Source organism: Mobula hypostoma, chromosome 25 (assembly GCF_963921235.1).
Source record: "Mobula hypostoma chromosome 25, sMobHyp1.1, whole genome shotgun sequence".
Classification (NCBI taxonomy): domain Eukaryota; kingdom Metazoa; phylum Chordata; class Chondrichthyes; order Myliobatiformes; family Myliobatidae; genus Mobula; species Mobula hypostoma.
In genome coordinates, this window is record NC_086121.1 from 18,977,732 (window position 1) to 19,004,733 (window position 27,002).

General features: G+C 41.1%; 1 protein-coding gene across 2 annotated transcripts in view; it reads left to right on the top strand.

The window, feature by feature from the left end:
• The first annotated feature begins 3,834 nt into the window (after nt 1-3,834).
• The window catches only part of odad1 (outer dynein arm docking complex subunit 1), a 31,286-nt gene continuing 8,118 nt past the window's right edge, over nt 3,835-27,002 (top strand). The window contains exons 1-11 of one of the 2 annotated variants that reach the window (XM_063033369.1): nt 3,835-3,899; nt 9,762-9,845; nt 10,036-10,135; nt 13,037-13,226; nt 14,678-14,800; nt 15,856-15,969; nt 16,772-16,839; nt 18,276-18,463; nt 19,237-19,371; nt 20,944-21,026; nt 24,314-24,482. In XM_063033369.1, coding sequence (XP_062889439.1) covers nt 9,782-9,845; nt 10,036-10,135; nt 13,037-13,226; nt 14,678-14,800; nt 15,856-15,969; nt 16,772-16,839; nt 18,276-18,463; nt 19,237-19,371; nt 20,944-21,026; nt 24,314-24,482 — 1,234 coding nt within the window. In that variant the 5' untranslated portion in view covers nt 3,835-3,899; nt 9,762-9,781. Of the gene's footprint in view, nt 3,900-8,995; nt 9,075-9,761; nt 9,846-10,035; nt 10,136-13,036; nt 13,227-14,677; nt 14,801-15,855; nt 15,970-16,771; nt 16,840-18,275; nt 18,464-19,236; nt 19,372-20,943; nt 21,027-24,313; nt 24,483-27,002 lie in introns of those variants that run through there. The other variant, XM_063033370.1, reaches the window with a different exon arrangement.

Sequence of the window (27,002 nt, forward strand, 5' to 3'; positions counted from 1 at the left end):
TTTGAAGTCCATTTAATTTTCATAATAAATTTCTAAAATCATTTTTCCATAATGTTTGAGGGAAAGTACATGTTTTGATTACTGTATACTGGTAAATTTTAATTTTATGATAATAGTGTTTCACATTTAATACTGAACTATTGTATTAATTCATTTATTTGTTTTAAAATGAATAGTATTGTTTACAAATAAAGAAAGAATTGTTATGTACTGTATGAATTGTATTTGCTTCCTTCTCTGCAAATAGATTGCCCCAGTTTTCTCACTTTTAGTTTAATATACTGATATGCTGAAGGAGGATTAAAATTAGAAGTACATTATTTTGATACCTGTGGCTTTTGAAATGTATGGGCCGAAAGGGGAAATATATCTAAATAAAGTAAACAATTTGACATCAGTATTTTGGATCAAAGGGGGTTATTTATCTGCAAAACATCACACTCCTCAGAATTCAGAGCATAAACTCTCAGACAAGAAGCTTTTAAGAGTATGCACAGAACACGAACACAATGAAGTCATCACGATGATGTTTCTCTCAGAAGTAATGGTTTATATAATAGGGGAAAGACGGATGATTGGAAGAAAAATCAGTCATGGCAAAGATAGCATCAGTAGATTTCTACCCTTCCTGCATGTTGTGCACATTGGCTGACTTGTCAAAGCAGTGTAATCCAGGTTCACTATCTCAGTCCACTTGGTAAAGGTACCAGAAGATATTCAGTAACTGTGGAAACACACCCAATGAGAATTCATAGACGGGGATCAGGGTGATTGAGATTTACGTTGATATTAATGAAAATTCATACGAGATAAAACCAATTACTAAATACAGAAAACAAAATAAATGGGTAATTTATTGATTTAGAGGCTATGACCAGTAGAAAATTGTCCGGTCACCATTAAGTTAATGGCTTGGATAAGGATAATTTAGTTAAGTTTGCTGATGAAACAATGAAGATGCCAGCGATGGGATGTGAGGAGGGTGCTCAGAGGCTTTAGGGATATATAGACAGGTTAAATTTATGGGCAAGGATATAGCAGATAAAATATTGTGTGGAAAATATGAGGTCAGTCCCTTTGCTAAAATAATCAAGAAAGAGAGTTTTTTTTTCAAATGGTGAAAGATGAAGAGGTATTGGTGTCCATGTACACAAATCACTGAACGTTAACACATGGGTAGGTACAAAGAACGCCGATGGTGTTCTAACCTTTATGGCCAGAGTAACCTTGCTCAAGTTATCAACAAGAGAAAATCTACAGATGCTGGAAATCCAAGTAACACAGCCACAATGCTGGAGGATATCAGCAGGCCAGGCAGTACCTATGGAAAAGAGGAAGCAGTCGACGTTTCGGGCCAAGACCCTTCATCAGGACTGGAGAGAAAAGATGAGAAATCAGAGCTTCCAGCGTTATATGTCAATGATTTGGATGACTTCTTTTTTTTATAGGATTTGACAGAGTAGATATGGGGATGATGTTTCCCTTGGGAGACTGATACCAGGAGTGACAGTCTCTCAATAAGCAGTCTCTAATTCAGGACTGAGAAACAAATTCTGGGCTCAGCAATGAGTTGATTTTTGAAATAGTCTTTCCAAGAGAACTACAGAGTCTCGTTTGCTGAGTATTTTCAGGATAATGTTGGAGTTGATTGTCAAGGATATGGATTTGGGGTACATGGAGGCACATGACAAAATAGGCCGGTCAGCATGGTGCCCTTCAGGGAAAATCTTGCTTGACAAGTCTGTTGGAATTCTTTGAAGAAATAACCAGCAGGATAGACAAATGAGAATTGGTGGATGTTGTGTACTTGGATTTTCAGAAGGCCTTTGACAAGGTGCTGTAGATGAGACTGCTTTTAAAAAAAGAGCCCGTGGTTTTACAGGAAAGTTACTAACATGGATAGAGCACTGGGTGATTGACAGGAAGCAAAGAGTGGGAATAAAGGGAGCCTTTTCTGGTTGGCTGCTGGTGACTAGTGGTGTTCCACAGGGGTCTGTGTTAGGATCGCTTCTTCTTATGTTATATGTCAACGTTTTGGATGATGAAATTGATGGCTTTGTGGCTAAATTTGTGGACGATATGAAGATAGGTGGAGAGGCAGGTAGTGTTGAGGAAGCAGGAAGGCTGCAGAAGGATTTAGACAGATTAGGAGAATAGGCAAAGAAGCGGCAGAAGGAATATAATGTCGGGAAATATATGGTCATTCACTTTCGTAGATGAAATAAAAGCACAGACTATTTTCTTAATGGAGAGAAAATTCAAAAATCCGACTTGAGAGTCCTCGTGCAGGATTCGCTAAAGGTTAACATGCAGGCTGAGTCAGTGGTGAGCAAGGCAAATGCAATGTGTTGAGTCTCTGTTTAATTTCTGATCCTTAGCTTTCTTCCAGCTGTCAAGAATGGCAAAAAGTCTTAATTCCAAGATTTCAGTTTATTTTAGGGTACAAATACTAAGCAACCTAAATAAAGAGCTGAGAAATGATGCTCAGAGGGGAATTAATGCTAAGTGGTGTAAGACAAAGGAATAAAAGATGGCACTTCTGAAAAACCTATCACTTTTATAGATAAGATAAAGAAAATCCCTAAAATAGTGCTAAACTAGTTAATACACTACATAATTAAAACAATTACAGCATGTGTGTAATGTTCTACAATGAAAAACGAGAAAGCTGCTAAGTCGTTAGATTCGCTGCTATACCGCTTTCTGCCAGTGAGTGTGAAAAAGTTTGTTAAAAAGTACATGTCTTATAAAAAGTATTATTAAATAACAGTGGTTTCCAACAAATGTTAGCATTTATTTCAAGAGGACTAGAATAGAAAAGCAAGGCTTTCTAAGGCACTGGAAAGGCCTCACTTGAAATATTGTGAGCAGTTTTGGGCCCCCTTCTAAGAAAAGATGTATTGACATTGGAGAGGGTTCAGAGAAGGTTCACGCGAATGATTCCATAAATGACAGGGTTACCATAGGAGGGCCAACGAACAGTTCTGAGCTATGCTCACTGGAATTCAGAAGAATGAGGCAAGAATTTCATTGAAACAAATCAAATGTTGACAGGCCTAGATAGAGTGGATGTGGAGAGGATGTTTCCTCTGGCAGGGAGTCTAGGACCAGAAGTCACACCCTCAGAATAGAGGGACGTCCATTTAGAACAGGGATGAGGAAGAATTTCTTTAGCCAGAGAGTGGTGAATCTGTGGAATTCGTTGCCACAGGTGGCTGTGGAGGCCAAGACATTGGGTATATTTAAGGCAGAGGTTGATAAGAGTTTTGATTAGTCAGGACATAAAGGGTTACAGGGCAGAGGTTAGGGCTGAGAAGGAAGTGGATCAGCCATGATTAACTGGTGGAGCAGACTAGAAAGGCCAAATACCTAATCCTGCTCCAATATCTCATGGTCTCTACTACAGATGGGGTTGATGCAGAAGACAGGCGTTGCGGCAAACGATCAATCGTGATCATATTGAATGATCGAGCAGACCTGAGTTGTCAACTATGGATTTCACAAAATACAAAACATGAGACAGGCATACGTACAAAGATAAATATGTCACCATATTCATAACTGGATATGATACGTACAATTTCCATTTTGAAATGTTTACCATGTACCCTTCTCTGACCCGCTGAGCAAAGCCAGCGGCAATAGCAGCAACAAACTGCCAGCGATCTCAAGTGAAAAGTGAAACTCGCGGCGGAATTGCACAGCCCAGAAATGACGCGCTCCTGCTAAGGTAGCCATCGCAACAAATTGTATCCAAAATGACACCAACAAGTGTAGCTTCCGTGGATTGGCTAGTGCCTCCGGCCTTAGAGATTGTTGCTAACAACGTCTCCTGTCGAAATTAGCTGCTGATTCTGGGACACGAGTCGGTTCCAACTCTCGCCGAATCTGTGCGCCAGGTAGGATGTAATCATTTCTTACCGGTTACTCCTAGATTGTTCCGATTTGCAAACTTTCAATAATCTAATAAACAATTCCAACAGCATCTCCGTTAACCCATTTCTATGCGATTCATGCATCATAATTCAATATAGTTCAAGCATATTTCAACCGAAATATTTGCAAATAGACAAGAAATTCCCATTTCTCCCAGTCTGGAACTTGCTAAACTGAAACTTTTTTTTGGAATATTTAGAAAATTCCAATGAAGCTTCAGCAAGTATAAACGTCAGTTCTTGCTAACTTTAATTCCCGTTGTTTTATTCTTCGGAAGTGTCTCCAATGCTCAATGATTCTGAATGAAAGGACTCGGACGGTTCGAAGTCCCATCGCGGAAGATGTAACGAGTTAAACTAATATTGGCGAACGGTGCTCGGGGACCCAGGCATGGTCTTGGCGTAGCTGCATTAGGAGGGGAAAATATTCGGGGTTCTTGATCACTATCCAGTTTTTCTTATGGGTGTGAATTGACAACCGAACTTGCGCTAACCCCCGGCACTTACTTTTAATAACCAGAACCTCGCTATCATTCTTACAAAGCTGTTTGTCTCCCGTAGACATTGACAACACCTTCCATCCTGCAGCAAAAATAACTCTGACCAATCTCCTAAACTTTCTCCCTCTCTCCCTGAAGATACGATCTTCCTATACTTCAGATGTAATAACAATCTTACTCGAGAACGGAGGAGGAATCGGCCACTAGGCGGCTCACTCCTCCTCTTTTCAATAAGATCATGGTTATCCGATTGCAATCTCAAAACCAGCACTAATTCATCACTCCCTTACTTATCCAGAATCCTTCTACCTCTGCCTTTAAATAAACTGAAAGATCCCACCTCTGTCTCATGACGAAGAATCACAACTACTGGCGAGATAAAGATGTCATATCTCTGCCTTCAATTGTAATTCCTTAACTTTTACACAGTAACCCTAGTTCCAGATAGTCACTGAGGGAAGCATCACGTCAATATCCTGTCTGCCAAGACCATTGAATGTTTCATTCATTCCCTTTTGCTGTGGATAGAACACCAGGCAGAGCAAATATTCCTTAAAAGACAACCAAGTCATAGCACACCCCAGTCCGATAAATCTTCTTAAAACTGCTTCAAATACACTTCAAGATTCAAAGATTCAAAGATTCAAAAAACTTTATTGTATTCTAACCATACATTAGCTCTGCAGAGCAGAATGAGACAGCGTTTCTCAGGGGCAGTGCAATCATAACATAACAAACGCAACACTAAATAATAAACATAATAATAAATAGTAAAACACAACAGCCACATGTCAGTTAAAATCAGTTATAAGTGTCCAGTGAAAGTTAAAAGTGTCCAAAGCAGAGTCAGGTGGAGCAGTTATTTAGCAGTCTGACTGCCTGTGGGAGGAAGCTGTTTAGTAGTCTTGTGGTTTTAGTTTTGACGCTCCTGTAACGTTTGCCTGATGGCAGAAGAACAACCAGTTCATGGAGAGGGTGTGAGGGGTCTTACAACCTTCCTTAAAGAAAGAGACCAGTTCTGTATACAGTACTTCAGGCATACTCTTGCCAATGCCTTACATATCTGAACGGTTAATTTTAAGGTGACTGGAAGTAAGTGTAGGGGGAAGTGAGATTTTATTACACAGAGGGTCAGGTAGTGGTGAGATAGCGGGGGGGGGGGGTCTACAGAAGGGCTTACATTGGTAGAATGGGCAAAGTGACAGATGGAATATAATATAGGGAAGTGTATGGTCATGCACTCTGATTAAAGGAATAAATGAGTAGACTATTTTCTCAATGAGGAGAAAATTCAAAAGTCAGAGGTGCAAAGAGACTTGGGAGTCCTCATGCAGAATTCCTTAAAGTTAACTTGTAGTGGTAAGGAAGGCAAATGCAATGTTAGCATTCATTTTGAGAGGACTGGAATATAAGAGCAAAGATGTAATGCTGAGGCTTTATAAGACATTTAAGAAACTCGTAGATAGGCATATTGTTGAAAGAAAAAATAGAGAGCCCTGTAGGAGGAAGACTAGATTGATCTTAGAATTGGTTAAAAGGTTGGCACAACATTGTGAGCCAAAGAGCCTGTACTGTGATTAACGGCTGCCTTTGTATTAAATCCCCTTTGCAATAAATTATAACAGTCTTATAATGAAATTATAAGATTAGAGTTTCCAAAATCCTGATATACCTGTGTAGTGACCTTTGGAACTGCAAAACGTTAAGGAAACAAGCCCCTCAGCCACATAGGCTCCATTTCCCACTCTACTGCTCTTGCCCTATTTGTGATGGTATTGGGTTTGTTGACCGCAAAGTTCTAAACGCAAACGAAAACCTTAAGCCCTTTTGGATTTAAATAACCACAAGTGCTCTCACTGAAGTGAAATTATACTGTAGCTACCCAATCTTCAAAGACTAGTTTACGTCCTTGTTTATTCTCCATGGCGAGTTTAGCTGCCAATACCCATTATTTAGGTACTGGGTTAGCTTGCTATGGAGCAACTCCAGAGCAATAGTGTTAAAGAAGGAGATAAAATCCACAAATAAGATCCTCACATAGGTGTTCGAGAAGTCGAAATGTTGAAGAATGGAATGAAGGCATAGGTCAACTGCATCTTCAACTGAGTGATTTGCTTTATAAGCAAACTGTAGTGGATCAAGAAGAGAATCAGTAATGGACTTAAGGTAGGCCAGCATCAGATGTTCAAAGGATTGGCTGACTGGCAGGAGGCAAAGAGTGGGAATAAAGGAGGCTTTTTTTTTGGTTGGCTGCCGGTGACTATGGTGTTCCACAGGAATGCGTGTTGGGACCACTTCTTTTCACATTGTATGTTAATGATTTGGATGGTGGAATTAATGGCTTTGTGGCCAAGTTTATGGATGATATGAAGACAGGTGGGAGGGGCAGGTAGATTGAGTGGACATGGAGATAACGTTTCCTATAGCGGAGCACCGGATGCAATAGATGACCCCAACAGACTCACAAGTGAAGTGTTGTCTCAATTGGGGCCCTGAATGATTGCAAGAGTTGAGGTGTAGGGACAGGTGTAGCATTTATGCTTACAGGGATAAGTGCCAAGTGGGAGATCCGTGGGGATGGACATGCGGATAAGTGAGTCGTGGAGGGATTGATCCCTGTGGAAAGTGGAGAGGGGTGGAGAGGGAAAGATGTGCTTAGTGGTGGGGTCCTGTTGAAGGTGGTGAAAGTTGCGGAGGATAATGTGCTGGATCCGGAGGCTGGTGGGGTGGTAGGTGAGGACAAGGGGAACTCTGCCCCTGTTGTCTGTTGGGGTCATCTATTGCATCCGGTGCTCCCGGTGCAGCCTTCTCTACATCGGTGAAACCCGACGCAGATTGGGGGACCGCTTCATCGAGCACCTCCACTCCGTCCGCCACAACAGACAGGATCTCACGGTAGCCACCCACTTTAACTCTGCTTCCCATTCCCATTCAGATATGTCCATACATGGCCTCCTCTACTGCCATGATGAGGCTAAACTCAGGTTGGAGGAGCATCACCTCACATACCGAGTAGGTAGTCTCCAGCCCCTTGGTACAAACATAGAATTCTCCAGCTTCCGGTAATTCCCTCCCCCTCCCTTCCCCTATCCCTATGTCACTCTACCCCCTCCCCCAGCTCCCTTATGGTTCCACCTCCTTCTTCTACCACCCATTGTTTTCAGGACTGTGACGTCAATGCTTCCCCTCCCCCACCCCTTTGTCTTTCAAATTACTGGTCTTTCAACTGAAGCTACAAGTATTCTTCAAATCCTTCCCCATCTTTCATTCTTCAGTCCTGACAAAGGGTTCCGGCCCGAAACGTTGACTCATTGTTTCTAACTGATGCTGCCCAACCTGCTGAGTTCATCCAACATACTGAAAGTGTTATTGAATTGGTATGACAGACAAACTGATAGAAACCTATAACTTTGTAACAGGACTGAACATAGCAGATAGAGAGAGGATGTTTCCTCTGGCCAGAGATTCTGGAACCTTAGACGTGTGTCAAGGTGTGGGATATGCCGTTTAGATTTGAGAGTCCGGAGAAATTTCTTCACTCAGATGGTGGTGAACTTGGAGAGAAGGTAGTGGAAGTCAATTTATTAAATATAATTTCAAGGAGATATTTCTTAACGCTAAAGGAATCAGGAGATATGGAGAACAGGATATTGAAGTGGTTGATCAACCATGATTGTGGCAAATGAAAAGACCTGCTCCTGCTTCTATTTTCTGTGTTTCTATTTGCTGCTCACAGTAAGCCCTCATCTACATTGAAGAAATCAAATGCAGATGTGGCAATCATTTTGCAGAATATCTCTATTCAGTCCACAGGGAAGAGCCAAAGCTCCTAGATGCCTCTTTCCATCACCCTCCTATTTGAATTCTGTCCTTGGCCTACTACACCGTTCCAAAGAAGCTCCAGGAAAAATATAACTTATGATTTGGCTCGAGTATAAATTCGACATTTTCACATCATCAGCAACAACAGCTTTGCATCTCATACTTAAAGTATTCGTTATTTTTCTCTGACTGTTGTGCTTTCAACCTCCAACGAAGGTTAGGACCATAAGCTGAAGAGCAACATGTCTTTCTACAAGCATACTGCAGCCTTCTGGACTGTGCAGCAAACTCAATAATACTGGATAATTAACAAATGCAGAAAAGTATTTTGCTTTTTTTCTCCTGGTAATTTCAGATAATTATTCTGTTACCCTTATTGGTATTAATCACTAAATTTTTATCAGCCTCTTTCAGAAGGTATTTTTGCAATTTAGTATCTCCCATCTATCACTGACCTTCTGGTGTTGAGCTTCTGTTTTCCATTCCACTACATCATAAAGTATGCTCTTTAGTTGACGTACTTACAAAATCCAAAGAAAACCTGTCCCAGGCTTTGGAGTAGATTGAACAGCTACTGAAACAGATATTTAAATGATCTTTCAAACCTTAACTCGGTAGTTAATTAACGTTGAATTTTTGTATAAATTTGCAGTTTCACTGATTTTACGACTTGGCTGAAGTATAAATTCAACAGTTTCACATAATCAACCACAACAGTCTTAACTCTCATACTTTCAAAGGGTCTCGGCCTCAAATGTCGACTGTACCTCTTCCTAGAGATGCTGCCTGACCTGCTGCGTTCACCAGCAACTTTGATGTGTGTTGCTTGAATTTCCAGCATCTGCAGAATTCCTGTTGTTTTGTCTTTCAGTATTCATTTCTTTTTCTCTACTTTCCCTCTAACTGCTTCATTTTCAAACTCCAGTGAAGGTTATAGTAAGTTCAAGATCAGTAACTCATTTTTCTACAAGAGTACTTCTTCTTATCGTGTCCACGGACAGTATATACATGGCCCAGCCAGAAATGGACACATTTTTGCCCCTTGTTGAATTCGGCAAGATCTGCAACAGTACCGGGTTCCTCTAGCGATGGGCATTGCAGGAAATGTTACATAGTTTGTGGCTCAGTTCCATAGTCACAAGTTGTCGGGCTGGCTGTATATCCCCATTGGCTTAGTGACACCTTTGAACGACCTACACCAGTTTCAAGAATACTGAAACTTTCTGGACTGGACAGTCCATGAAATTTCCACAGGCTAAAGAGACTCTGAGCCTAGTCCATGTAAAAATTGCCTTGTATAGGATGTTGTGAATTTCTGTCTTAACTGCAGGTCCCAAATATAGGAGTTTGTGCAGCTCCCTGTGTTGCCATGGAATGCAGGTTATCACAGAATTTCCGGACATAGATTGTGTCTCAAAGTTCTGTACATCAATTAATGTGGCCACAAGATGTAAGCTAGCCACTATTCAACAAAATACTATTTCAAGATATTTTTGTGTTTCAGAGAGAATCTAAAAGCATACAATGCCTGGTGGGAGTGCATCAAGTAATCGTTCGAATGGGAGTGATGGACACATGGAAATGCTTGGTAAGAAACATATTTGCCCAATTTCAATATTCATCAGGGTAATGACCTAAGTGATACAGCACACACTAATGTTAATATCATAACAACTTAGATAATTATCGAGAGGTGGGGAAATAATATCGGATATATGCAAGATTTTCTTTGAAAGTATCCCTACCTGCTCTCGAAGCTCCTATTCGTTTCCTTGCAGCGGAAAGTGAGTTGGCAAAGCTGCAGCATCAGTTTCGAATCATGGAAGGAGATCGCCAGGCCTATACGCTTGAATCACAGGAGATGCTTAGGAAGCAGGGGTAAGTGTCACCAGGAGAGAGCTCTATGGACTCAGTTTCAGCTGGAACCCACAGCTGGTTGGAGTAACCCTCTGTTCTGTGACCTTGAACCCCATACAGAATGGACGGATGTGAGAGTGGATCTGCCAAATGGATTTATGTAGTAGAAGCATATTTTTAATAGAAATTATCAAAATTTCTATTTATATAATTTATTCAAAATTATCAAAAGTTCAGAGTTAGTGTGGGAAGAGATTGGTGGATAATAAACACACAGATACTGGAAATCCAGAACAAAACACATAAAATGCAGGATGAATTCAGCATTTCATCCAGGTTAGACAGGTTAGGCCGCATTATGGAGGGGAACAAGGGGTCAACGACTCAGGCTGAGACTCTTTATCAGGATCTGTCCCCGCTGTAGAAGCCACCTGAACTGCTGAGTTCTTCCAGAAATTTCTGTGTGTTGCAGATTTTGGTGGATGATCTTTTAAAGCTGGGGCAAAATGGAGGATTAGTACAAGCTGTGCCATGCAGGACTGTTTCATAAAACAGCATAAAGGGAGCTTTAATCTGTTTCAGGCCTGTGCTGTACCCAGACATCCCACCCTGCAAAAACTCATTTCAGGGAGGTATCACCACCATTTCAGGGAGGTAGCACCCCCGCCCCCTGCAACCCCATATCCCTCCCCCCCGTCAACCTCTAAGGGTGTATGTAATACTTGGTTTAGTGATTTTGTCTAATCTATAAACCAAGTTGGGTATATGCAGAAAATGTGACATTAAAATATGTACTTATATTATGTTATCATGTTTATTCTATTACAACTTTAAGCAAGTCTACAGGGAGTTTGGCCTCATCACGTAGGACATCAATAGAGTAGCTCCTTAGCAGCCAGGCAGCTAGTTTAAATAACATCAGCTATGCTAATGAACAAATGACACCTGTTAATCTCACCTCAACATGTCTTTTACATTTTCACCCACCATGGGCAATAGAAAAGTCACCGTTGCAAACAGTGCAGCGAGCAACACTGTCATTATTTTTGAGGTCGACTGTAAAGCCCGCCCACAGAGAAAACTGATAGGTCTACTTAGCAGGGGTCCCCAATATTTTTTGCACCGCAGACCGGTTTAATATTGACAATATTCTTGTGGAGTGGCCAACCGAGGGGTGGGGGGGGGGGAGGTGTCAATCACGACCAGAATATAGGTGATAAGTCAATTATAAGTCAATAGCATCATAACATTTTAAGTAATGTTTGGATATTAAACACACAGCGCATATTTTCCCGGTAAAAACATAAAATCATTGCAACACATCAATATCGCTGAATCAGTGGGAGCCCTGGGCTTGTTTTCCTGCAACAAGACGGTCCTATCGAAGGGTGATGGGAGACAGCGATACTCGAAGGGGATTCCTTATGTCCAGTATATTCTGCAATTTAGTTTTCGTTGCATTCATTGCAGAGATATGTTGGAAATGGAAGCAACGTTTTCAGTGCTTTCGTGGCTATCTCAGGATATTTAGCCTTGACTTTGATCCAGAATGCCGGCAGAGATGTTGTGTCAAACATACTTTTCAGCCCGCCGTCATTTGCAAGACCATAAGACCATAAGACAAAGGAGCAGAAGTAGGCCATTCAGCCCATCGAGTCTGCTCTGCCATTTTATCATGAGCTGATCCATTTTATCCTATTTAGTCCCACTACCCTGCCTTCTCACCATAACCTTTGATGCCCTGGCTACTCAGATACCTATCAATCTCTGCCTTAAATACACCCAATGACTTGGCCTCCACTGCCGCCCGTGGCAACAAATTCCATAGATTCACCACCCTCTGACTAAAAAAATTTTTTCGCATTTCTGTTCTGAAAGGGCGCCCTTCAATCCTGAAGTCATGCCCTCTCGTACTAGACTCCCCCATCATGGGAAACAACTTTGCCACATCCACTCTGTCCATGCCTTTTAACATTCGCAATGTTTCCATGACGTCTCCCCTCATTCTTCTAAACTCCAAGGAATACAGTCCAAGAGCGGACAAACGTTCCTCATATGTTAACCCTCTCATTCCCGGAATCATTCTAGTGAATCTTCTCTGTACCCTCTCCAACGTCAGCACATCCTTTCTTAAATAAGGAGACCAAAACTGCCCACAGTACTCCAAGTGAGGTCTCACCAGTGCCTTACAGAGCCTCAACATCACATCCCTGCTCCTATACTCTATTCCTCTAGAAATGAATGCCAACATTGCATTCGCCTTCTTCACTACCGACTCAACCTGGAGGTTAACTTTAAGGGAATCCTGTACAAGGACTCCCAAGTCCCGTTGCATCTCAGAACTTTGAATTCTTTCCCCATTTAAATAATAGTCTGCCCATTTATTTTTTCTGCCAAAGTGCATAACCATACACTTTCCAACATTGTACTTCATTTGCCACTTCTCTGCCCATTCTTCCAATCTATCCAAGTCTCTCTGCAAGCTCGAGGAGTTGATCTTTTTCCCGTGCTGACATGGATGATTCACTGGGGACATTCACAAATGGGTCACAGGCCCATTCTTTTGCACGACTTGGGTCACTGATGACCTCGCGTGCATTAAAATTCAACAGTGTGTGACAGGGAATGAGGAAAGGTGCAGCTGCTTCATATCGTTTCATATCACCAAATCATATCGTTTCCTTGTGGCCTGGTGGTTGGGGACCACTCTTAGCGCGAAGAGAGACCAATCAGGTTGCTTGCTCTCCCTCTCCCTCTCTTTCTCAAAAAATCTATTTCTGGGATATTGTATATAATTTCCGGGCGTCAGGGAGCCACTATCAATATGCAGGAGACTCCCGGAATTTCCAGGAGAGGTGGGATGTTTGTGTACCTATACTGATTTGCAAATCGAATGACTTTTGATCCTTCTCATTTTGCTAGGGCAGAAATTGAAAAACTGAAAAAGGATCGCGAGGAGTTAACACTAAACTTGGGGCTTTTCGAGAGCAAACAGTACCGACAGCAGGACCAAGAGGACATGGAAGGTATTCAGAACAGCCTGAGCTACCGGGAGAAGCTGGAGGAACAAATTGCCAATGAAAAGCAAACAATCAAGGATCTGGAAGCGGAGGTGACGATGTGGGTTACTACTTGCCATTGAAAGGAGACAACACAATGTCCGGTGCAAATGTATTCTGAGGTAGAAAGATCAGGAGTGGGGGATTGAGCTAATGACCACTGTCTGATTTACTATCCAAAGCAGAAAAGCAATGTCAGAAAAGAGCACAAGTTTGGGCAGCCCAGACACCACTCCAGTTCCAAGGCGTTGGAATATTGTGGGTGTAGGTAGGTAGGGGATGCAGGATTTGGTGGAGAGCTTGAACTGGATCCATGCAGGAACCTGGGGGAGAGATGTGGGTGTTGGTGAAGTCCACATCCTCCTGGCTCCACAAAATCGGTTTAATACTTCAATCATCAGGACTTGGTTCAATCAATACCAACTCTACAGGGAATTCTACTGTCCAGTTTGGAAGGGATTAGGCCCTACTGATGTATTTGGACTTGCTGTAGCTTGGCTCAGATAATAGAAGCTTCAGAAACTGGGCCTGTCAGGCCTTCTAAACTTGGGATGTCTAGGAACACTACATCTCTACCTGGTTAACTGGTTCTGCTGGATATTAAAGATCCCTCAGTGTATCATATACGGGAAAGCTCTAGATCTTACCAGTGTGATTCTTCACGTGCAGCTGGACATAGTATGCAATCAGAGAATATGTTATTATACTAAACAGATCCTGCCCTTGCCCTGGTCAATGGTCACGCAATTTTCAGAAAGGATTGTGAATCCTAGCTCTCCCAACCCCAACACACACACACACACACACACACACACACACACACACACACACAGTATGTGAACAATGAGCACATCAGATGCTTGTGAAGTGTAACTACTGTGGCTTACCTAGAGCATAAACTCAGAGGTTTTTCCCGGTGGCTCAGTTACATGCTGACTTCATTGATCACAAAATCACTAGATTTGTCACACTTCACTTGCTTCATGTAAACGTGCTTTACAATACAATTACAATAATACTTTATTAATGAACAACCCAAAGGCAGTGTTGCTTTAGAGCTGGTGTTCTTGAAATGTCAGTCTTTTTGGATGATTCTCCTGTTTCTCTGTGTTTGGTTCAACAACAGGGGTCTCTTCCCACAACGGAATATCCTGTCATAGCAGTAACTGTGGGTACAGAAACACAACCTAATATTCTATGGCTACTTCAGATTTTCATGATTGCGTGTGTGCATGGGAGTGTATCTCTACGTCTGTGTGGATATACACGTGTGTGTTTGAGCATGTGTGTGTGTGTGTGTGTGTGTGTGTGTGTGTGTGTGTGTTTGAGGATACCAACATGTGTCACATACATTATGTCTGCACAGACAGAAACGAGAGTATCTCTGCATGAATGTGTGTGTGTGTGTGTGTGTGTGTGTCTGTAGGTGTAAGTCAATGTTGACTTGGTTTAATCTTACCCTATCAATAAATGTTTCTTTTTTGTTCAAATACTTTTAATACAGATAAAGGCCTTGGAGCAAAAAATCTTTGAGCAGAAGAAAGGGCTGAGTAAAGGTATTAATGTCAAAGCAATGAATGAACACCTAAAGAAGAGCATTGGGATCATGGAGGACCGTCTGGACAGGGTAAGAACTCTTAAAGTATGACAAAGAAGTCGGTAAAGGCCAGGAATCTTTCAGGCTCTTCATGGTGCTGGCACAGATTTTATGGGCCAAATGGCCTCCTGTACTGTAACAGTTCCATGATCCTAGTTGCTATGAGGCAAATATTGTTGATATGAACTTAAAAGATGACAGAAGCTGTTGAGACCACAAATAGCAGAAATCTATAAACCCCATATGGTTTGAGTGGGATTGCTTTTAAATTCCCATATTGAATCAATTGCTCTTTTTCTTATCCTTGTTTGCCTCTAATTGACTCTTTCATGCTTGACCTAGGCACAATTGTTTAGAGAACTGCACAGAAGTTGTGACAGCTGTTATACAAGGGATGACTGGAGAGCAACTGAAAATTAATTTCCCAGAGAAAATTGATAGAAATTCTGGCAATTAATATTTAACCGTGAAGCCAAATTACCTCCGCTTATTAGTTTTGAACCTTACTGAACACTCTGGATCAGTTAACAACAGACCTAGGATTCCTGTTTTTTTATGTGCAGATCTGCATTGAGAGACACTGTGGAACTAAAGCCTCTTTTAATCATGTTGTAATTTTTTTAAACTAAAGGTACATTTCCTGTTCTTATTCAGTCCTTATCCCACTGTGAATTTCTGGTTTTCTTAGAATCTTGAAACCCAAGTTATCAGGATTAAATTCAAAAGGAAGATTAAGTACAGGGCTTTCTAGCTTGCAATAATGTTCAAATTAGGAATATTCCTTTAGAAATATCTCCATGAAACAAGGAGAAATTAGTTCTAAGGTTATTAATATTGTTACACATCACCTGGGCCCCACCATTTCTGGGCATTTTTAACTCCAAGCGCCTGTGAACTTTGTGCCTAGAATAGGAAACTAGAGCATGGAAGAATTGGCTGGTCAGTTAATTTAGCAGGAAGTGGGGCAGGGGCAAGGAGGCCACCTAGTGGTGTGGGCTAAGGTGGAAGGAGAGATCATGGTGCCAGCGTCAAGCAAAGCTGGTGACTTCACTGCCCTGAAATAATCTACTGTTTTCAATTTACAGGCACTGAGGAAATTCAATACCCAGCTCATGAAAAACGGGCAGCTAAGAGAACAGATTGACACACTGCGTGTTGAGCGCTCAAGATTTGAGCAACTCCACAGAAAGCTAGAAAAAGTAAGGATTAAACTCACTAGTTTCTCACTTCTGTGTATATCTTCGCCTTTGCTAGAATATACCTTGTCCTGCTTGAGGTTGAAAGTGACTACACCTCAGCGCCTGTCAACTTCCCTTCTCAGGGGAGGTTCTTTCTCACAAGTCTGCACATCGAGTCTCTAATTAATACAAATTCTCCTACAGCAAGTTGTATCAGTAATACTCTGTTTTTCAATTCGTCTTCAGTGGCATTCAAGAGATTGGCATTTACTGCCCATCCAACTTGCCTCAATGGATTATTTCCTAATATAGAGGAATTGTGTGGATAATCAGGCAGTTATAAAGTCCATTTCCTTGAGTGACTCTACAAGGTGTCAAATTTATTAAATTCAGTTTTACAATTTGCCAGAGTGTCATTTAAACAATTTAACTTTGGTTTCTGCATAAGTTTCATACGGAGAAATCCCAAACTTGGCTCAGCTCTTGTGGAGAGCAAGCAACCAGGAACTGGAGTCAACAGAAAGGAGCTAATTAAATCGTCCTCTTATACTGAATTGTAAATTCAGAAAAAAGAATGGTAGTAGAATGTCAAGTTGAATAGCTTCTTCTTGTTCCTACATTCTTTCGATTGGTGGTTGCTCACTAACTGAAGGAGCAGTGAAGCTGTTATAATTACATAACGAAAACCTGGTATTTCTCACCCCTAATGTATCACCTAACCCCTAGACATTTGTTGTTCCGCTGCCATGAAACAATAAATTTCATGTCATGTAAGACAGTGATAATTGACCAGATTCTGATGTACCTCTTTCACTTTGATTAGGATCTTCTTGAGACTCGAAAAGAAATTGGTTCCGTGATTGATACTTCGACTGCTGCCTACGATGCCAGGTGATGACACGACGTGCGAGGAACACCTCTTTTCAGTTCTTTTCGCCCTGTTAAAATTAACAGGTCGAAGAAGTCTTCAGAAATATTTCACCACACTGGGAGGCAGAGTGATTTCTGAATGGTGGCATGCTGGAAACCAATTCATTTTTCCTGCTATTCCCTTTGTCAGAGCTGAATATGCTTAACAGAGACCAGATTTAGTTCAGCTGATAAAAATGACTTTAAGGGACACCCATTCCAAACAACCTATTAACTCTTCCTCCATACTAACATGAACAGGCCCTTCATCCCATGATGTCATGTCAACCTCATCAAGCTAATGACACCTAATCCCTTCTGCCTGTCCATGGTCTATATATGTCCATTCTCTGCATATTTATTTGCTTGTCTAAACATTCCCATCACCACCTCTGGCAGCACATTCCTGGCACCCACCATAATCTGTGTAAAAGAAGAATGTCCTGCACATCTTTGGACTTCCCTCCTCCTCCTTTGAATATGTGCCCTCTAATATTAGACATTTTGACCCTGGGAAAATGATACCAGCTGTCTTTCTATCTATGCCTCTCATAATTTTATAAACAAACTCTCGCTGTTATGATTTTTTATGTATTCAGTTCAGTTCCTCAGGTTTCCATGGAACTATAAGTTATTTATGCTGCACTGATGTCAAGGAACCTGAAATACAAGTTACAAAATTGTCCTCACTTGAGCTTCTGCAGGTGAGAATCGGTGGCCAGTGGACCAGCAAAATAGGCGATAGTCTGTGCTAAGTTAAGTGCTCACAGACTCTTGTATTGTTAAAACTGGCCTCAACATCCTAATGCTGAATTAGGATAGAGCAAGACAGAAACATAGTCCTGAAAGCAATCTAGTGATTCCTGATTGCCACTAGATCCTTAACTGGTACTGGATTTGCATAGTATCTTACCTGGTTGTGACACTCCTTTGGTGTAGTAACCTAGAAGCTCTCATGGTCCAAATGAAAGAATGTGGTTAACTCTAGAGCAGCACAACAAACCACTTAATAATATCAACAACACACACAAGGTTAGGTGGCTTCTACGGAGGGGAATAAACAGTCGACATTTCAGACCAAGACCCTTAATGATTGGGTGATCAGGATCCTCCATAGATGTTGCCTTCCTTCTGAGTACCTTCAGCATTATGTGTGTTGCTCAGGATTTCTAGCATCTGCTGAATGTCTTGTTCTGCAGATCTGGCAACAACTACAGAGCATTGGATTGGAGCAGGTTAAGAACAGGGCTCTCCTACACCTTCTTAAAGAAATAAATGTAGATCTTGTCAATAGCAACATAATCCAGAGATTGATGGGGTCCAGAATACTCACAGAATCTAATTCCAGCATGGGCTGGAGATAATATTTCACTCTTGCTAAGGTGATTCCAAGTAATCTGTAGCTTATCCATTTGCAGGGATGAGGCACAGACAAAGATGCTTCAGCTGAAGGAGAAGGGAGAGAAGGATTTGTCACTGCACGCAGCTGAGATGAAGGAACTCCAGCGAGTGATAGACCATGATAAGAAGCTGAAGGAGTTCATGGGAATTAAAGCCCAGGAGCACCCTAGTGAACATGAAGCATTACATGGCACCTACAAGCAAGGTAAAAAGAAGTCTTAAAAACCCTGCCAACTAAAGCAACAAATTAATAATGAATGATACCTGCACGAGGAGCAAACATTTTTACTATTCAAACTCAGGATGTTGGTGTCAATGGAAATCTAGCAGTTACTGAACACCCTTAAATGTCTTGTGATTATAATACAACTGAAGGTCTTAATAACACATTCCAGTTAAGAGTTAAAGGTGTTGGTGAGGCACTGGATCAAATAGAAGGACAAGTAGTTGACGACAGCATGTTTCCATCCCTAAAAGTCATTTGTGAATGAGTTTGGTTTTTAAAAAAGTCAATTGCTTTGCAGTCACTTTAGCTTAAACCACAGCTTTAAAAACTGAGTCCAATTTCTCATATAGCCATGATGAGATTCAAACTCCTGTTTCTGGATTCCAAACCTGGTAATGAATTTTGGATCCTGTGTGGTGGAGGTTACAGTGGCACATCTGGCACTACAACACCCTGTTCTCCTATTCCACCTGGAGTATAGCATAAAATACATGAACAACCAGGCAAACTGTTTCCAAAAGGCAATTGTGAACAGCTTGAAGCTCAGAGACATACAATAGTTAATTCATCATGCAACCTGTGTGAAAAGTTGGAAAATCTAGATAACTAGATTTATCACTGACATGATCTTGAGCTTTGAGCTTGTTCCCTTTTGAGAGTTTTAATCATTCTTGTAAATACAGTAATTTGAAATAAAGGATAACAATGCCACAATACTGTAATACATAACACACATCGTACAACCATTACAGAACAGGATGATCCAGCAAGGAAGAGGAAGGACCCAAAAGAGGAGACAATTGAGATGTATGAGGCTGCCTTCCAGCAGATCCGAGCTCTCACTGGGGAAGACAATTTGGACACGATGGTCAGAAAGTTTATTGAAGGTAAGGAAATACTCTCAGCCTTCGATTTGTGGGGAGAAAGGTTTTAGCTGAGTAGCAGAGTCAGATAAGCACAGTGGATTGTGAAAAAGGAGGAGCAACAAACGATCTGCTGGAGTTGAGCATTACAGTTGAACATTATCATCCCAACCTCTTCCTCCCCCCCAACCCCTAAAGATGCTGCTCAATCTACTAAGTTACTCCAGCTGAGTGTTACTTGCTCCAGATTCCAGCATCTGAAGTCTCTTGTATTTCCACTGGAGAAGGGTGATTAGGCAGAAAGGAAATTTGATTCTGGGGTCAGTGGAAAGTAATACCAGTCAGTAGGTAATTGACTGTAAATATTTTGGTGGAATTCAGTGCAAGTGACAGGGATTGTTTTCAATGAATTTCAGACTAGTAATAACCTTGCAGGAGATGCACCAGAAACCTTCCCTGCTAATGCTTGTCAGACAATGCCAACATTACAGGAAAGCTTCAGTTACAACAAAAAAATAAGGTATTACAAGGTCCAAAAATTGAAGTAAAAAAAACATAATCTTAGAAATGTTCAAGAGGTTAGATAACATCTGTAGAGAATTATTTGGAATTTCAGATCAATTGGATGCAAAGTGTGCATGCACACTTCTTTTGCTACCAGTGCACAAAGGAATTCAAACTACGCGTAAAATGTTGTCACCCTCTACCTTGTTGCCATGTTAAGTATATTTCACAATCGTATACAATCACATTTCCTTTTCCGTTTTCTGATGTGGATGGTGTTGACAATGTGGAGATTGCAATGATTTGTCTGCAGCTTTTAGAATTGGCTTATTTATACTGTTTTTATTGATGAAGTTATTGATTCACCATGTTGAATTCCAAAGAAGCGAAGGGCATGAAGCGCGAAAGATCTGCTAGTTTACTTAAAGCGAAATGGCTTAATGAAACAGTAGAAACTGCTACACTGAAAGCTCATGAGGACAGGAACATGCAGCTAGAAGAAATATTTATGTATGATACAGAAACTGGTGTTACCTGTGTGTATTGTCACAATGCAAAAGTTGCTGGAGAAATTGCAAGTGGGAAGAAGTGGAGTGATATCTGGAAACTTGACTTTTTAAAGCATCATTTAGCAAGCAAATCACATATGGACGGTGTGCAAAAGCTCCAGTGAAAAAATCCTTCATTACCTGCTACAGGCCTGCTACGTACGTTTTGTGAGAGCGCAGATGAACGAGAGTGAAAATGATCAAACCTAGAGGAGATCAAAGTTCTTATTGACAGTGTTTTGCTCGCTGTACAAATGACTACCTCTATATATAAAATTCAGTGTGTACATGTTGTTGTCACAAGACAAAAAATTGCACAACACAAGATTTTTGTGCACAGTGGTCATTAGAAATTAGAAGGAACGTTGCTGCCACCAGAAATGGAAAGTTTGTGATTCTGGTTTGGCAGCACCAGCTTAGTCAATGATGTGAAAATGGAACCGCAAGGGATCAAAGTTTTGTAAATTGATTAAATGAGAAATCAGATAGTCCTTCTTTGCTGATTCTAACTTCCAGATTACAATGCTTTTGTTTTCCCTAACAGTGGAAGATCGTAACTTTGCATTGTTTAATTACGTCAATGAACAGAACAGTAAGATCGAGAAACTACAGGAGGAAATTGCTGAGGTAAGTCCACATTAAGCATTTCTTCAAATAACTGTTCTTCAGAAATGAAGAAATGTTCTTCAGAGCCCCAGGTTAAGAGGAGAGCTGAACAATGCTGGGCACCATTTTCTTTTGTAAAGAATAGAAGATGAAGTTAATTAGGAGTTGGTGTCGTCAGGACCATATGCCTGTATACTGTAGTTGAATCATAATTTTATTCTTATTTACTATGCTCTGGCTAATGAAATATCTCATATGCCTTCTTGATTACTTCCACTTCTACCTTCAGAGATCCCTCTGCTCTTCAGTAATTCCTTAGGTCTTACTATTCATTGTGCCATCCTAATCTTATTGGCCCTATGAAAATGAATCGTCGCTGGATTTTTCAGGATTAATTTCTATCTGCCATTTCTCTGCCCAACTAATACAAACCCCCCCAGCAATCAAAATTTTTCAGCTGCCATTGCTCCCCCTCATCACCATAAACAACATGACCATTTTTTGTGCAGGTTGCAAACCTACAAATCTTGTCTTCTATATTCACATCATATCATTAATATATACAGTGGATTCCAATTAATTGAGACACATTGAGACCAGTATATTTTGGATAATTAAGCAGCTGCCTCAGTTAGCTGAGGTTTATTGGAAATCGTTTAAAATGTATAAGAAAAGACAAACTACCATTTAAGAGTAACAAACTACGTATTTAAATGAATTAGAGAACAAATTAGAACTGTTACAACATGCACCCATCCATGCCAGCTTATGAGGTTTAGACGCTCTAACTTCCTGGAGTAGGGATAGCTGGAGTGGCCCCTTTAAAGATTCTGTATAGTCCTGCTAATTGGTAATCATATTTTGGACACCAAGGACTGAGCATCTAAGGAACACCTGAACTGAGGTTCACTGCTCAATCATAAGCCTTCTCGTGATTTCACCTAGTGTTTTGTGCTCAGATTCTTGATCCAGTTTGAAATAGTGTCTCGATCCTGGCATTTGGCTCCAAGCCATCCTCATCAAGGACTCTCATCACAAGAACACTACCAATGCTACTACAGTATTACAAAACTGTGTATTAGTTCCTACTAGTTATAAACAGAAGAGTTCAGGTGTACGCTGCTGTGTAAGGGGTGTCTAAGAAGGGGTAGCGCATCTGGTGGAGGGGCTTGTCATGTCCATTCTGGGGCAGCTCACTCAACTCTGGTCCTCACTCAGCTCTCACCTGTAGCTCTAAGTAGCTGTTTTCATGTGACAGCAGCTACATCCTGGGACACTGCATTAACAGATGGGCTAAACCAGGTAAGAGGGTAGCTGGCAGTGAAATGTCCTCACATGTGAAGTCTGCTCCAGCAGACTGGGCAGATGAGATCAACAGTAAGATCCAACGGCCTAGAAGGCAGTTCTGCAACATTTTGTGGAGATCAAAGGGTATGATAAGGCACAGAAGAAGTCATAGTTATCCACAAAAGAGGAAAACCCCAGTCTGTGATGACTACTCGTACCACTGGAACCATACTTCCAAGGTTGAAGAAGTGGAACTGTCCCAGTGCAATGGTGTTCCCACTTTAAAAACTCTCCTGCGCAGTTTTCACTGTTAGTGTAAGATATGATGGACAACCAACATGCTAACACGTTCTTTTGATTGACTGTAAATGAACAAAATTAGCGCAGACACGGAGTGCAGATAAAGAGGCATCACTCTTGGCATCTCCAAGCCTGAATGCTTGAAACTGCAGGGAGCAAATCAATTCTAAATTGTCTTACTGCTTATTTCTTACCAACTATGTGACAAAAATCACTGCTTTTTGAACACAAACACTTGCAACTGACACTATTTAAAAACTTTGCCCTAAGCACAGTGTAGTGTTTAGCGGCCATGCAAGCTCACATGACTGGCGCTAGTTGGAAACTGTTCGGCAACAGTCTTCTGTCCCACTTAAGCAGCATGGCATCTCAAATAAACAAAGGGAGTCCCAGCTATTTTCACGATTATTTTTTGTTCTTTAAGAGTTGTCCTAAATAAGTGGCTGCCCCAATTAACCAATGGACCTATTAACCGGAATCCACTCTATAATAAAAACCAGGGACCACACACCAATCTCTGCAATACATCACTGGTCATAGGCTTCCAGTTGCAATGAGAACCCTCTTCTATTCCTATTATTATTGTCAGGTCCAGTTTGCCAAATTACTTAGAATCTCATTTAGGGCCTTGACAAAGACTATATTGAAGATAATGTTGAAGGTATTAAACACACTTTCTTCATAAACACATTTAACTACCTCCTTGAAAAATTCAATCAAATCTGTCACAGACAGGACTGATTAATCCTGCCCCTAGATATATTGTGGCAGCACTAACTGCTGCACCATTGTATAATACAATCATTATAGTCTTAAGTTCATATAGCTCATTTCATTTCTTCACCAAAGAAAATATATTCTGTTGTCTCCCAAGCAGACCATAGAAGTGATCCTAAGATGAACCATTTCCAGCTATTGATCACCTTTTATGCGATTACAAACTTAAATCTGCTAAATGATCCTTCAGCCAACATCCCTATAATCAGATTTGGTCACTTTCTCAGTTTTTTTGAAGAATCTTGTAGAGAGCAAGCAGCACAGCAAAAATATCTGTAATAAAGTCTTTGAAAAGCTAAAAGCTATAGACGCCAGAAATCTGAAATAAAAACAGAAAATGCTAGACACAGTCAGCAGGTCAGGCAGCATGTGAAAGGTCACCAGCCTGTTCCCCCTCTAAAGGGCACTTTCAGAATTTTCTATTGTTACTTTTCTCTTCAAAAGTACCCAATGGACTTTGAAGCACTTAAAAGTATCTTGAATTCATTAAAGACATAGCACAAGATGGGGTGCCACAGTACCATAGTAGTTAGCATTATACTATTACAGCTCAGGGCCTCAGAGTTCAGAGTTCAGAGTTCAATTCTGGTGCCATTTGTAATGAGTTTGCACGTTCTCTCCGTGACCACGTGAGCTTCCTCCAGGCCCCCTGTTTTCCTCCCACATTCCAAAGGCATACTGGTTAGGAGGTTCATTGGTCATGGTAAATTGTCCTGTGATCAAGCTAGTATTAAAGGTGGGGCGCTGGACAGTGCGACTCGTTGGGCTGGAAGGACCTGTTCTGCACTACATTTCTAAATAATTTTTTAAAGTAATAGTTCTTCATTGATTCCTCGAAGGATTGCTGTCATTTTAAACTGGTATGCAATAATATTGCTGGTCAGCTCTTTAATATCCTGACCAGTCCTTTACCTTCCCATAAACCTGTTACAAATGTGCCCCAGGTCCAACTACAGACCGAAGCCTTCAAATCCCAGGAGATGCAACGGGAAGAGGATTGCAAACGTGTTCTGAAGAAGACAGAAGCTCAGCAGGAGGAAGTGAGCGAACAGTGCGAGTTATATGAAAGCAGACTCACAGCAGGCAAGAAAATACTGGATCAACTCAAAACTGGTATTTGTTTTACTATTTATTTTAATTACTGGACCTATTAACTACAATAACCAGAATCAGATTTATTGTTGACTTATATGTCATGAAGTTTGTTGTTTGTGATAGCAGTACAATACAAAGGTATAAATTTTACTATAAAATACAAAAAGTAAATAGTGAAAAACTGAGCAGGTGCTGAGCTCAGAGACAGTATACGCACCAGTCAGTATGGGCAGAATTCAAAACTAGTAGCCAGATGTAGTGTGAGAGGAGGGGATTTGGGGGTAGATGACTGAGATGTTGTTCTTTGTTGTGTGGAGGGGTGTTTGGAGGGATTTGATGTTTCTCTCTGAATGACTTTCATGTTCGTTCTTTGTTTCATGGCTATCTGGCGAAGACGAATCTCAGAGTTGTATATGGATACATGCCTCTATATTAAATTAACCTTTGAACTGGTTAGGGCTCAGGAAGTAGAGACAGAAGCTCTGATTCAAATTCTCTGATTACATCCAGTGTGAAATTTGCAACCAGTCCAGCTCATTAAACCTCACATAAAGAAGGACTGATTTCCTGCTACCTGCTGCCCCACCTACCATACACACTGTCTGGGAGAAAAATAGCTATTGTCTTCACATTGAGGCCAGTTACCCTGTTAAATCAGTCCTTCAGTACTTTTGTATTCATTAAAGGATTATGAAGTTAACAAATCAGGTACATGTGTTGAAGGGGTTGGTGAGCAAATGTCACTAACTCTGCCTATTGTGCCCTCCAAATGCAATCAAATACATATCCCTACACTACTTTATTAATTGTTTTATTTGCACTATATTTGTGATTTATAGTAATTTTATGTTTTTCCTCTGTATTGTTGCCATAAAACAACAGATTTCATGCCATATAGAGTGGTGATTCAAATTCAGATTCTGATCACTAATATTAATCGTAAACCATAATTTCAGGTGTTTAAGCATTTTAATGATTGAAGGCAGCCCTATTGTTAGGATTTTGTCCTGTCTCTCATCTCTTCCTGAAGGTGTAGACTCTGGCTGATCTAAACCATGGGAAATTATCATACTTTGTCTGGAACAACTGAACCAGATGACATGGTCCTCTCTTGAACTGGTATACATTCCCAGGCAATGGAACCAGACAGGTTAAGGTCAGGTCAGAACAGAAAATAGTGATACTATCCATGTGTGCTGACCTTAACCTGAGTAGTTCCATTGCCTGGGATGGTTATTTTCTCCACCATCACCCTTCCCCTCAAACCCCTGTGACCTCATATCCACCTACCCCAATATCAGTATAATTTCCATTAGATGCTGTCAAGGACTTGCTGCAGTTAATATAGCTTGGGGATTTGAAATTTGGAATTCAATCCCGGCATCCTTTGTAGCGAGTCTCTCTCTACATCCTTTCCATGGAATATGTGGGTTTCCTCCCACAGTCCAAAGGTGTACCAGGCAGGTTAACTGGTCACTGTAAATTGTCCCGTGATTTGGTTAGGGTTAAATTGGGGTTGTTGGGGTAATGAAGGGCCGGAACGGACTGTTTCGCACTAAATAAATAGAATAAATAAGATATATAAGACTGGACTCAGCTGGCCTGCTTAATACCAGATCTAATTTTATACTTTATACTTTATTGTCACCAAACAATTGATACTAGAATGTACAATCATCACAGCGATATTTGATTCTGCGCTTCCCGCTCCCTGGATTACAAATATTAAAAATATTAAAAATAGTAAAAATTAGTAAATATTAAAATTTTAAATTATAAATCATAAATAGAAAATAGAAAATAGAAAAATGGAAAGTAAGGTAGTGCAAAAAAACCGAGAGGCAGGTCCGTATATTTGGAGGGTACGGCCAGATCTGGGTCAGAATCCATTCAGCAGTCTTATCACAGTTGGAAAGAAGCTGTTCCCAAATCTGGCCGTGCGAGTATTCAAGCTCCTGAGCCTTCTCCTGGAGGGAAGAGGGACGAAAAGTGTGTTGGCTGGGTGGGTCGTGTCCTTGATTATCCTGGCAGCACTGCTCCGACAGCGTGTGTTGTAAAGTGAGTCCAAGGATGGAAGATTGGTTTGTGTGCAAGGGAGATGAGGCTGAGTACAGGGCTACGGTAGGAAACTTTGTCACATGGTGTGAGCAGAATTATCTGCAGCTTAATGTGAAAAAGACTAAGGAGCTGGTGGTAGACCCGAGGAGAGCTAAGGTACCGGTGACCCCTGTTTCCATCCAGGGGGTCAGTGTGGACATGGTGGAGGATTACAAATACCTAGGGATACGAGTTGACAATAAACTGGACTGGTCAAAGAACACTGAGGCTGTCTACAAGAAGGGTCAGTGCCGTCTCTATTTCCTGAGGAGACTGAGGTCCTTTAACATCTGCCAGACGATGCTGAGGATGTTCTACGAGTCTGTGGTGGCCAGTGCTATCATGTTTGCTGTTGTGTGCTGGGGCAGCAGGCTGAGGGTAGCAGACACCAACAGAATCAACAAACTCATTCGTAAGGCCAGTGATGTTGTGGGGATGGAA